Below are 12500 nucleotides of genomic sequence, written 5' to 3' on the forward strand. Positions count from 1 at the left end.
CTTTTCTTACTCATTGTTTTCTCGGGGAGCTGTCGTTGAGCCTCTCGCGACCACTGGAGTCGGCGATTGTATGTGTGGGAAGGGCGATAGCCCACTAGCCCCGTACGCCCCGCACCCAACCACACACACACACCTGCTTGAAACTGACACTCAGGTGAGGTCTCATAGTAGTAAGTTAGGACTTGCAATGAAGGGACCGGGGCCCACTTTTACAAGGAGAAATTATTTCCAGTTAAGAACTAAAAGGGAGAGTTCAGGGGGGTCTCAATGTAATTCTGTTCCGTACTGTTACTCAGCCATACGGGTCAAGTCGCTCGCTGTCACTACAGTGAAGTGCATGAGCCGTAGGTTGTGTTCTCTATCAACTTCGATGAGAAAGTTTGGGACTGGCACTGAGAGGCAGGCTTTCTCAGTGCCATCGCCCTTGTGATTAGATATGCTAGCTCGACATAAGTCAACCTATGAGGTTTTTTTGAGTGGAAACAGAATTATACACGTTTGAAATGATAGATTATACGAGTCCCAAGTGAAACGTTGATCATCAACCTTAACCTGTCAAACATATGCTGGCTCGACAAAAGTCAACCAACGAGGTTGATTTCTCAGTAGTTGCGCGCCTGTGTAAGTTGTTTGCGTAAGATACTTGTGCGCAGCGGGAAGATTTCTCATTCGACAAGGTGCCTCTGCTGCAGAACTCCTCAGAAGCCATAGCGAAGTACCGCGATCTGGCCTTCGACCAGCTGTGGATTGTAGTAGAGGATTATTCTCCTACGGGGGGAAGACTTGTGAGTGGAGGTGAACTGTCGCACTGTCCTCTGTATTTTCCTGGTGCTCTGCCGATCGCTAGGTCTATGCAGAAGATCGTGTATATGGTCAAGGCGCATAGCGCACAGCGAAGATTTCAAAGATATCTCTTGTTGGTCAAGGATGCGGTCTAGGGTACGGTCATAGAGAAGGAGGCCGTATCGAGGAGGGCAGGATACCAACTCCGTGCTTGGTGAGAGTTGAAATTGCTAGTCCACCCTCGAGGCTTATTTCTTCTATGGTGATCGTGTGAGGGGATGGGGCTACTTGGGGCGGTGAGGCTTTGAAAAATGCCCAAATGTTCAAGTACGACCGAGCGGAGAACTTGAAGGGCAGTGGCACAGAGCGATTAGCCAATAGAATGTTCCGGGGGGGGGGGGGGGTAAAGGGGGGGTAGAAGGTCATCGTAGAGCCACCAGAGACCTTAGCAGTGACGAGAAGGGTGATACTTCATTACCACTCCAGCGGAATTCAACAGCGATCACATGTACCACGGCACATGTTGCTCCATAGTGGCTTCTCAGGTTGTCATAGTGTGTCTGAGTTGTTGTGAATGGAAGGGATAGTTGGCGGAGCGAAGCTGTCTTTTTCAGTGTGTGTTTTGATGTTGGTGTGCAACGAGCGGCAGTCCTCTACCTGTTCCTCTGTAGCATCTGTATACCTCCCATACAAGGAGGAAGCTGCTATGGTCATACAGCGGTTCATGAGGGACCGGTGGCGCTCGAGGCCTGGTAGGGTGGGAAACCCGTAGGTGGATTGTACTGCTCTTCAGTCCGTCCTCCATGGTGGAGTCAATACGGGCTCAACTGTCTTGAGGCCATACCGTTGTCAAGACGACAGCATGCGACTGTGATAATACAGAGGAGGTAGTAGGACGGACATACTATAGATGGGTTTGTTCGATGTACTCCCAAAGGTTCCGGCAGTATCTCATTAAATTGGTGACCAAACGTCGTATGAGGTATCTGAGGTGAGGAGGTGGGATTGGGGGTGATTTCGAGCTGGTGTGGTAGGCACTATGAGGTCTTCGGTAGGCTTATGGAGTATGAGCACCCGAAGAAGCCAGCGAATTTTGAGCAACAGTGGGAGTCCCTGTAAGCTGCCCTTTGTCCTCTGCTACTGTACTTGGGCTCTTGTCAGAGTTTCATCTTGCGTTAAGCTCCAACGATGGTATAGGCGTTTCAGAAGGAAACAATTTCAAAGTGTACTGTATGAAAACAGCGGAGCGGAGCTCATTTTGTAATTTTTATCAGTCCAAGAATCACACCGGAGCTCTCCCTGAAAATGCCACAACGGATCTTGGAGGGGAGGTCGCCCTGGATGCTCAAGCTAGCCGACGGGGAGTTCACTCAAGTCAGCCTGTGGATCCACCAGTTAACCACGATGAGTCTGCTATGGCGAGGTAAGGAGGCGGGTATGGGGGAATATGCGTGCACTTTCTCGGGGCTATGACTGGCATTTCTCTGTGGTGAGTAGAGTACTGTCGAAATATCGTGGGTCATCCGGTTTCGCCTCAGGGTCGCCGGAGAGAATCCGCCGGGCTCGGGTGGTCTCAAACGCGCAATGACTGATAGTCAATTGCTCCGGACTGAAGTGAGTACCTCAGCTCGTGCCGCCTGACTTTAGCGTTGTGTCCCCGACTCAGGTGGTAGATGGCGAACGAAGGACAGAGGGAATAAGTAAGACTACTGTGCGTGACCATATGATATTCATCGGCCCTCCTCAGGACCATTGGACGTAGCGATCGCGTTTGGATCCGAAATGGGTGTACGTCGGGGTCGTAGGGGCAGGTGGAGATGTGGTGGCGCTCAACAGGTTCAGGAGCTTCGAGGTATCACCATAGACTTGGACGAGAGCTCTGCTCGCGAGATGTGCTTGGGAGTGTGCCCGGATGGTGACTGTTTCTCTGGTGGGTATGGCTGGTCAATTACTTGGGGCAACGTGTGTTCTCTTATGCTCTCTGCCCGTAGCACGTACATTGCCCGGAAACTGAGGTCGTTACTCATGGTACCTTTCGGGGAATCGCATTTTTCAAAGTATATTTCGAATCAGTTTGGAGTATGTACTGTGATCAACTTCGTGAACAAAAATCTAGAGAGCGGTCCTGTTGGATTCGCGCTTGGTAGAGACAATGGCAGTACCTGCATGTTGGATTATCATTCAAATCGGGAAGTCAAAACTCATGCGTTTCTCACTATCTCAGGCGAAGATGGAAACTCAACGGAGGTTGCCCAGGGTATGATTCCGGAGGACTCGTCAAGCACCTGTCAGGAGGGATGTGGGTAGGAGTGTAGAGAGACCTGTATAGGGGTGGGCGCTGTGCTTCAGGGGCGGCAACGAGATAGTGCCCGTGGAGGCGCTGGAGCCTGTGAGCGATAGTAGCGGCTCGCTGGAGGATCTGTCTGAGGAGGGTGTAGTGGAGGTTGTTGGGCTACAGGCAAGCAGATTGCAGTAGGAGATTCTGTCACGCGCCACATACTTCAGAATGTACCGAGTTTTGACCATCACGGAGAAGCTCCTACAGGAAGGCCGAAGACCTCACTCGGGTAGGGCGCCTCTCGAATGCTCCTGGACTTGTTATTTTCAGACAGTCGGCGCCGTGCCGAGCCACTTTTAGGTCCCCTTCTCCCCGGGTACAGCGTTGTCCATTGCCTTCCCTCCAGAGCCGACTTGAGCTGCTTTCCCACCCTGTATTTGGTCGTACCCCACTTTACACTGTGCACTCAAGTCGGTTACCTGCTACAGGGAAAGACCAGGGCTGAGCTGATGTTGGTCTTAATAGGCTTGAGCCGTCCTTTTGAATCGAGTCGCTTTGGTGGTGATGTTCATGCTCTTCCTGTATGAGCCTTCTGGCCATCAACCTAGTATGTCGAGTTCTAGTCGCATAATTCAACTTGGGGTACTTCAAACATTTTCGAGTATCAGACACCATAGTAGTCTGAAACTTGTGGTTTCGTAGTATATGCATGTTCGAGCCCTGGACCCCGTAAATTTTCGGGAAAATTTTTAAGAAGAGGGAATTTTTTCCCCTCTTCTAGCATGAGAGTAGCGTTAGAGATTCGTTCAGATGGTGATACCATTCATTTGTAACCTCTCTATGCATGGCAGTGTCGTGACATAGTCACCAGTCCGACATGGCGAAAAATCAAGAGCTCATGTAACATGAGTCATGTTCTCGGAAAAATTTCGAAGTTGTGTTGATTGTTCATTTTGTCACATCAGCGTTATCAGTTTATCTGATGTCGTTTAACCTTTCGCTGAAGGAGTCTAGCATGGCAAAGCGGGCACGAGTCATAGCGGAGGCTCCGAGGCCGGCCGAGGCTGCCTTCGCGGCTCAAGAGGATTCCTCTGAGCTTTCTGATGTCCAACAGGAGGCAGCCCCTGAGCTAGGTAGGCTCCTCCTCATCCTCTCAGATTTCTGCTGCCCATAGTCGGACTGCACCGGTATAGATACGGCTACGTTGAATGAGCTTTGTGATGGTGGTTGTACGAGTGCTGATGCTGGCGACTTCAGAGCTGCTATATCATCGTGGAGTAGGGTGGTACGAGCTGGCCAAGCAGGACCTGAGGTCCACAACTGGATAGCACAGGTGATTTCTTTGAATTGAAAGCGCTCCCTTTGCATGGTTACTTTTGTCGGGTCAGGCGTATATGGAACTTGATGAGGATTGGCGCGCTGTTCACCATGCTGAGATGGCCTACAGTCGGGACCATGCATTCGCCTTGACATACGCGAGAGCTCTTTTCAACTACGGTGAACTCGACAAGTGCAAAGATACTATACAGGAAAACTTGGACCAGGCGCCGGAAGGGGACGACAAAGGTGACTGCAGCGGATCTTTGTTGTTCAAGGCGCGGGTTCGAATCCCAGCATGGGCATTTTGCTGTTCTCAGATCTACGATCCCTCCTTGCGGACGTTCAACGAGTATCTTCGCTCGTTGAGAAGGACCTAGCCGAGCATCACCGAGGAGTGGTCGTCAATGGGCGCACCGTGACGATGCCCTTCTGGGAGACGGCTCAGAAAGTTGACTACGATGAAGAGGGTCGGCCTCATGTTAAGCCCACGGGTGACATTTCCAAACTCGCCAACGGTGCTCCGAAACCGACAGAGAACCACAACGATAATGCTAATACTGATTGATAACGTTTCTCCTTATCTCGTATGCTTCCGTGTCACCATTCTGTCAGTTCACGTTGCTTCTAGCTTTTTATAAACATGTATCCGCTACATGGCTGTTACTATCCCGAATCGCCTCCCGAAGGTGACAGAATCATCACCTACTTCGACCCCGTTCAGTGCATGGCACTTCCTATCACCGTTAATGTAATCACTACTATCTGTCGCCATCCTGTCACCACCTCGTGTAGGCGCTAGAGGAGCGGCGTATAGCCATATGGCTGTCGTGGTTTCTTGGGACTTGGGCTGATAACCACGGCAATCACATACACGTTGAAGTGAGCTAATGTCAACGCTAGGATCCGTCTCAATGATGGTATAGGGTAACGTAGCGAAGTGCAGACACCTGTACTACCGCGTGGTGAGTATCGCGAAGAAGAAGGTGATCGATAGTGGAATGATATACTTCGACGTGGACACTTATACGATCCACCTGGACAATAAGTTCCAGCTCGATCCGGACTTCTCTGATGATCTCACTGTTCGTTGGACGCCGGTGAATCCACGATCAAACACGTACCCGCTCTGGACGCATATCGAGAGGCTCGACCGGTGCGCCAAGTGGCATGTGTTGAACGACATTGAAGTCGGCCGGGTGAGACTTGCCTGAGCGGTTGGGCTCTACCTCGATTTCTCTTTGCAGAATACTAACGTAGAGCGATACCTCATGCTTAAGAGGAAGGAAATGATGAGCGTTCTATCATCCGAGGATCACGCAGCTGTCGTTGTGGATAAGGTGGAGGAATCCACCAACTCCAAGGCTCCGGATCGGGTGAGACGGATTCCTTTCCGATCAGCTAAGCATTTCTCGGTAGGAGCCTACGGCAAGGCCTGTAGCGTCATCGTCGACTTCTTCAACGGCGAGCCCTATTCTCAATGAGTGAGATGCCGTTCGGGTTGTAACTGAGGTTCGATGCTGCTGCTGCTGCGATTTAGGAGCCTCGAGGACGTTGTGGAGGTGAAGGAGGTGTTGGATTGGCGAAGCGCGCCTGATACGAAGCCTACCAAGCCACTCGAGCCGGTCCGGGCTGCTGGGAGGAGATCTCAATACGTTTATCGAGGGAACGGTTATTATCAAGTGGATGGTCAGGGTAGCAGCAGTTGGCGTCGCTGGGATTATCATTATTCTGGAGAGTAATTTTCGAACGTTCATATGTGTTTCCTTTGCCCTCTCCCTTTGTTGCGTTGTTAACTACCCTGGCCTTTGATAGTGAGCAGTCCAACTGTACAGAGGACTAAGTGCAGCATACCCACACTCATGGCATTGCTCTTCAAGGTGTCATTAATGCATTTCTGGCGAAGGATGAATTACGTACAGCTACATCTCCTCACTGACAAGACGATAAATGAGGTGGATATTACTGATCATACCCTTGGAATCTCTGTTGTGCTCATTTTCATCAACCATTGCTGCTGCTGCTAACGACTCGTCAGTAGTATTTTCGTACTATTTACTCTCCTCCCCTGTAGACTGCAAAAAACGCATCGGTGTATACGATGTAATTAGGGTAGATAGAGGCCTTCCTCCTCTCCCCTTCTCTCCTGCCTCGAGCCGTTCACTCCCACACTTGATCAAAACAAGCTAGCACACCTCGACGAGGATCTGCAACGCAAAAAGGTTCGAGTCTCAAACGCAGCTCTGAAGTTTTGTTCTAGCAGCTGTATTAGCGATCCCAGTTTGGTCGTAATTTCCCACTCGCTGGCATGAAAAGCACTCCTACCATGTACAGTTTTGTGAGAGGCGACAATGACGAAGTCCATCTGGGTTATCCGGACCTCACCAATATCCAGGCCTCCATCATCGACTTACAAGGAAGTCTAACGGACACATTGTGTTAGTTACGCAGAGCGGGAGAAGCGGGAGCTCTCTTGAATGTACTATTAAGCCACACACAGAGTAGTACTATGGTGTGGTATACAGAACAGCGTTGCGGAGTTGCATCTTGCAGTTGGCGAGATAAACTAGGCTTTCCTGTAGGCCCTATTTTATACTAGAACGCGGAAACTCGTGGACGAGGAAAGCGAACAGCAGTGATACTGGTATAGGACGTTTGACGTTAGTTGTGGAGGCTCGGCCTAATCGACGATCGGGACGCCTACGAGATGCAGATATTTTCCGTTATAATTTCGTGGCGCGTGACTACCTTCCTTCTTCATCCGCTTCTCCAGCTTGTCCACAGCAGCATACGCCGCCTCGCGCTGCATATCCTCAGTGCGGCTATTCTCGCCTATCTTATACATCCACACACGAACCTCAGGAAGCCATTCCTTCACTGGAGTCTTGAGGAGGAGAGAGAGATAGACCTCGTCAACGACTGCCTTCACACTGCAAACTCTGACGCATTTCAACCAGGGTCGTAACAACGTGAAGTCCGTGTTGAGAACAGCGGTTTTGGACTTATCGTTGGCCGCCTTGGTTTCGGCCGCCCACTCCTCCCAGAACACTCGGGCGCAGTGCATCACCACAGAAGGAGTACCTGAACATGTTCGGAGGCTCAAAGCCGTTGAAACAGATGACCCGAGTTAAGCTGCTAATAAGGGTATTCGCTCTCAAATGATGACAACTAGTCTAATCCTGTGGCGAAATTTGCAGATCAGTTTTCCCCGAATTTTCACATGATATACAATAACGCTGAGGAGTTCGCCAGTCCCAATGCCTTGAGAATACCATTTACTACATTTCTTCTTATCGAGAAGATCCTCATCCAGCAGTCTTCGAAAAGATTCGATGCTCTGCACCTTGATGGAGTGGTTCATGAGCTCAGCCAATGCAATACGTAAGAGGAGTTGGTACTTGTTGATACGATGTTTGTCCAACTGAGAGGATCGTCACGCGCCACAAAATTACCTATTATTACCTTCTCCCACTGCTCGTTGACTGTAAACCAGAAAGCCTTCCACCACAGCACGTAGGCGGCCTCGTCTGTGAAGACTCTAGATAGCTGCACCATTTGAGCAGCAGTCTGGACAAAACAGTGAGCCTTCCGTACCACTCCTCGACCACATTACGTTCTGCTGTACCCCCCGACCATCAGCCATCCATAGGACGAACCAAAGGCCACGCCAGAGCTTCCGAGCATCGTTCTCATCCAGGACCTTCCAATGCGAACCTGTGAGAGCTTTACTAGATCGAGAGCTCACTGGACCACACCCTTACCGAGCCACTTAGCGAGCATCTTGAAACCTTTCACTCTGACAGTAGCGTCCGTATGAGAGAGCTTCTTTCCGAAGTCTAGTGGCTGTTGGAGATCCAGCTTTTCCTTAGGCGGACGGACCGGTGAGGTCTTGGCTCGCTTTACCGACTCACTGGAGTAGAACTGTATACGTGGATCGATTAGAGAGCAACTACCTAGTAGCAGGCGCTTCCATGGAAAGCTGGGAGCGCTTCCTCGGGGAGACCATAGGCTTCTTATCCTCCTCCTGCTGCTGTTGAAGTTGGTACTGCCCACTTGCTTTGACAGGTGACCGAGTCCTGAACGACAGTGAGGGTTAGTCGGCCACACGGTAGAATAGAAAGGCATTTATATATACATTCCACTGTGGCTCCGCGGCACGAATATTTTTCCTCCGCAGAGTACTGCCATAGTGATGAGTACACCACTACTAGTGTTTCAATGAACGAGTCAAAGGAGCAATATCACCACGAGGAACTACCGTTACCTTGTCCCTTCTTCATCAACCACTCCACATCCTTCCTCTGCCTGGCAATGAGCATCTCCACAATGACATTGGGAGTGCTCATGCATGATCGCCTCGATGATCTGGGCCTGAGGTCCGACATCGTTTATGGACCGTGGTAGATGAGGAGCTCTTACCTTCCTTCTCCGTACGAGCTTATTGATCCTCTCACTGGCGGAGGACATTGTAAGTGTGATGGGAAACAACCAACGTCTACAGTGATGAGCAGAAGCCAGCGAGGTCGCCTTAGATCGACAGGTGAGGGGATTATAGGACCAAGGCAATCTTATTACTGCGTTACTAGTACTACTAAAGCTTTTTGGTCTTTGGTAAAATAACTCTGATTTCACTTGGTACGATGGTTTACTATCCCAAAGACTCCATGAGAGTTTTAGTGACAAGGTATGTATGGATTGGAGAAGTGTCATGTGCGGGGATCGAACCTGCGACAGATTTGGTTGATCTCGCTCGCCCGAATATCTTGGCGAGCGAGATATCACATCAACGCAAGATGGCTTCTGCGATCTTCTTTGGTCGCTGCATACCCTTGCGTAGGCTCTGTTGGTCCCCTCTGGTCAATCTGCTGGCTTTGCGGCGACGGCATCGCTCATGTAAGACCCCTGGGAAGCTCTTCCTTCCCTTCTCAGGTTGATTGGCCATCCCGGCACTGGTCTGTTCGTTTGGCGACCGTTGCTGTCGAGACGGCGACCGTGCGACCTGGTACTCCTCTCATTCTCCCGAGAGGTTTCTACTGCACTACCGAGCTCAATCCCACCCTTCTGACGTTCATGTTGGGGTTGTGTGTGAGTAGTGTTCCCTTCTGCTCGAGGGTAACTGAGAGACGATAGTCGGCTGCTCGTTGGTCGCAGCAGAAATCTCAGCAAGTCTCTATTCTCGATGACATGCCCAGTCGGTCCACGATGCTTCGAGCCTTCCTGACTGTGTCTGCGGTGTCCTTTGCCTTGGTTCTGATCTACAAAGGGCAGCTTTCCTCGGTCGACTTGGTACCGAAGTCTCCTCTGAAGCTGGTCCCCCTTCCCTCTGGTCACACCTGTAGTCACCCCGAGCTCCCATCTCGGCAAGGGATGCACTACTGTAACGACCCCCGTAGGGGTGTCTCGGGTACTCTCTGTCCTATCAACAACTGTGAGGCTGACTGTAAGGTAGATCCTTTCTGTCGGGCGGAGCGGTCGCGCTATCGCCTTCTCGATGCTACCTCGACTTCTGCTGGTTTGGTTCATGTTCGAGTCGCTGGTCCCTTACGACTAAGCTTGGTTACGGGTAAGCTCAGCTGTAGTGATGAACTTTTCGGCGTCCTGAGGGGTCCTGCCATTCTGCCCCTTGACTTCACCATATCGAGTTCCGTTGTTGCTGGTACAGAGTGTCACTATACAGCAGCCGCGCAGCTATTGGTCGGTGGGAAGTACTTTCTCTCGGTGTCGGTTGAGCGTTTAGCTGACTCTGCTTCTCTAGAGCCGGACGTTTCCCTACCGAACCGGTCTCGGGTGTGTTGGAAGGTGGCGAGGAATCCTACGAGGGTGGCCTCGCTGGATATGTTCTGGCCGTTGAACGCAACTGCTGTGTATTTGGGTGCTGAGGTACTCCCACGGCTTAGTCGTTTGGATGTTGTGGAGTTGCCTAACTCCATCGACTGCGGTAGACTTGTCGGAGCTCAGTCACAGTGGGTACACTACTCTGTGATGGAGAGGGCGGTCAGGGAATGCAAATTGGCGATTGGAGACTATGACTACTCTGACAACTACATTTGGTTCAATCCTAGGGCGAAGCCGTTCCTCGATGGTAAACCGGTACACAAGTGGTTGAAGCAGGTCATGCGAAAAAAGAAGATTCTCTTTGTTGGGGACTCTACAGTGGAGGACATCTGGCGCTTCTGGACGCAGGCAGGTCCTTGGGATGAACTGTTGAAATCTGCTAAGGTTCGGGTGGAATACGAAAGCGTTTGGGGTACATACGAGTTCATGTACTCTTCGGAGGAGAATCCGTTCATGTGCGATGTCCGTACCATGGGCGCTGGCGGCTGGCGCAGTGTTGATGCTGTTGCTAAGCGGGTTGCGAAGGTCAAGCCTACTGTAGTCGTTATAGGGGAGAACCTTCACACTTTAAAGAAGGTCAGCCTTGCATACTATGGCAAGCTGTTGAAGAAACTCTTCGCTGCGGTTCGAGGAGCCTGCGCTCAGTGCGTCATTTTGTTTAAGCCCACGTCGCAGCCTGTTGGTCGGCGTTGTGCCTGCCCGAAAGATATCCGCGTCTCTTGGTGCGCGTTCGATATCTTTTATGGTCGAAAGAGGCTCCGAAACGCTAATGCAATCGCCGGTGAAGTTGGTCGTGAATTTGATATAATCTCTGTAGAGGATGCATACGAGATGACACTGGCGCGACAAGAGCTTTCACGAGATGGAATACACTGGTCTAAGTCATTCTTCGCGTGTCGCCGGGATCCCTTTGAGCCCTGCAGCTCTCGGTCCTGTCAGGACTACGCTGCTGGTAATTGGCAACCCGTCCCTGGAGGGTTTGCCGTCACGAACAGGACGGCTTCGACAAACCCTATTGTCTCGCAGCGGAAAAACTTCTTCAGAGATTTGTATCCGGACTCTCCTCTTGCTATTACTAGTGGCATCATTCTTGACACCATAATCTCAGAACTACACAAACGAGGTTAGGATGAGGCTGCGGTCATGGACAGTTGCTGATGGGAGAACGAGAACATTGTTGAATTAAAATGAGCATGCTATTGTTGGTCGTTGACTGGTTTCTTTACGCGTAGTGTTCCGTTTGGACGGTTGTGGGAGTTGCTGTTTGACCATGATTACTCTCAGCTAATAGCGATCCAACACCATTGTCAAGCACATTAATGGCTGTCGCGATCCAAAACCCGACATTCACTCGTCCCAGCAACCATAGAGACAACGAGGAAACTCTTAGGGCCCCTGTGTGGCTACAGGCATATGGTCACAGTAGTAACTTCGAGGCTCCGAGTAGTACCAGCGGAGTGGAGCCTCAGCTGAATAATCACTACTATGGGATGCATGACTCGCAGGAGGATAGTCTCCTTGGAGTTAACATGCAGAGCCGGACTATGGCGTAAGAGGTCGGGAAGTAGTAGTTGTTTTAGCTATGATCCGTAGGTCCGCTAATTCCAGTCAAGTTGCTCAAGATTTCATCAGTATCATCAACGACACTGCAATTGATGAGGGGGAGCCGCCCACTGCAGAGGATGACATGACGGCCTCTCAAGCCACTGCGATGATCGAGGAGGTTCTGGCTAGTGGAGGGGAGTCGACTGGTGAGTCCAGCGGGATGGGAGGGTGGCTGTTGTTAATGACGTTGGTCAGGCACGGTCGAAGACATGGTGCAAAGCTCGGATACCATGGCCGGTTCATTGGGAAGAACTGAAGGCTCCCAAATGGCTGCCAGTGCATGTAGGTCTTTCTGACTGCTTCTATGAGTGCTATCGATATGATGGCGTTTTAGGGACCCCTCTGTTGAACGTGGAGCAAAGCTACTGCAAGATTCTCATTACTCACAAGCAGGCTGGAGCCATTATTGGAAAGAACGGCGCGGAGATCGCTGCTTTGGAAAAGGTAAGAAAAATATCTCGACTCTTATTCTACTCATTTTTCGACATCTCAGTCCGCCCAGATCACTGCTAAGGTGTCTCCTGCGACGAACTTCTTCCCGGGAACCACTGATCGAATCATGGTTATGAGTGGCAAGCCTACGAATATCCGCACTGTAGGCTTCATCTTGGTCAGTACGATTGGCAATGTTCGTTCTGATTCAGGCTCTGCAGGAGCTTGTCGACAGGTTCGAGTTCTGTAT

General features: G+C 50.8%; 3 protein-coding genes across 3 annotated transcripts in view; 2 read left to right on the forward strand and 1 right to left on the reverse strand.

Annotated features, from left to right (window-relative positions):
• Positions 1–1408: 1408 nt before the first annotated feature.
• On the forward strand, positions 1409–1902 carry Pmar_PMAR003743 (hypothetical protein; the record flags this gene model as incomplete). The annotated part of the gene is made up of 4 exons (XM_002784437.1): positions 1409–1535; positions 1577–1670; positions 1721–1774; positions 1818–1902. The coding sequence occupies 4 exons, from the start codon at positions 1409–1411 to the stop codon at positions 1900–1902; spliced, it is 360 nt and encodes a 119-aa protein (XP_002784483.1).
• A 350-nt stretch (positions 1903–2252) lies between these two features.
• Pmar_PMAR003744 (hypothetical protein) overlaps positions 2253–12500 on the forward strand; it is a gene marked incomplete at both ends in the record, with an annotated part of 11280 nt that continues 1032 nt past the window's right edge. The window contains 7 exons of the mRNA XM_002784438.1: positions 2253–2272; positions 2322–2397; positions 2450–2483; positions 2531–2571; positions 2620–2713; positions 12153–12262; positions 12312–12413. Of these exons, the coding sequence (XP_002784484.1) occupies positions 2253–2272; positions 2322–2397; positions 2450–2483; positions 2531–2571; positions 2620–2713; positions 12153–12262; positions 12312–12413 (477 nt within the window). The remainder of the gene's footprint in view (positions 2273–2321; positions 2398–2449; positions 2484–2530; positions 2572–2619; positions 2714–12152; positions 12263–12311; positions 12414–12500) is intronic.
• On the reverse strand, positions 7024–8845 carry Pmar_PMAR003748 (nnp-1 protein, putative; the record flags this gene model as incomplete). The annotated part of the gene is made up of 9 exons (XM_002784439.1): positions 7024–7078; positions 7127–7459; positions 7661–7799; positions 7841–7945; positions 7992–8092; positions 8140–8288; positions 8332–8454; positions 8643–8749; positions 8798–8845. The coding sequence occupies 9 exons, from the start codon at positions 8843–8845 to the stop codon at positions 7059–7061; spliced, it is 1125 nt and encodes a 374-aa protein (XP_002784485.1). The 3' UTR covers positions 7024–7058.

This window comes from Perkinsus marinus, assembly GCF_000006405.1.
Source record: "Perkinsus marinus ATCC 50983 genomic scaffold scf_1104296935302, whole genome shotgun sequence".
NCBI lineage: Eukaryota > Perkinsozoa > Perkinsida > Perkinsidae > Perkinsus > Perkinsus marinus.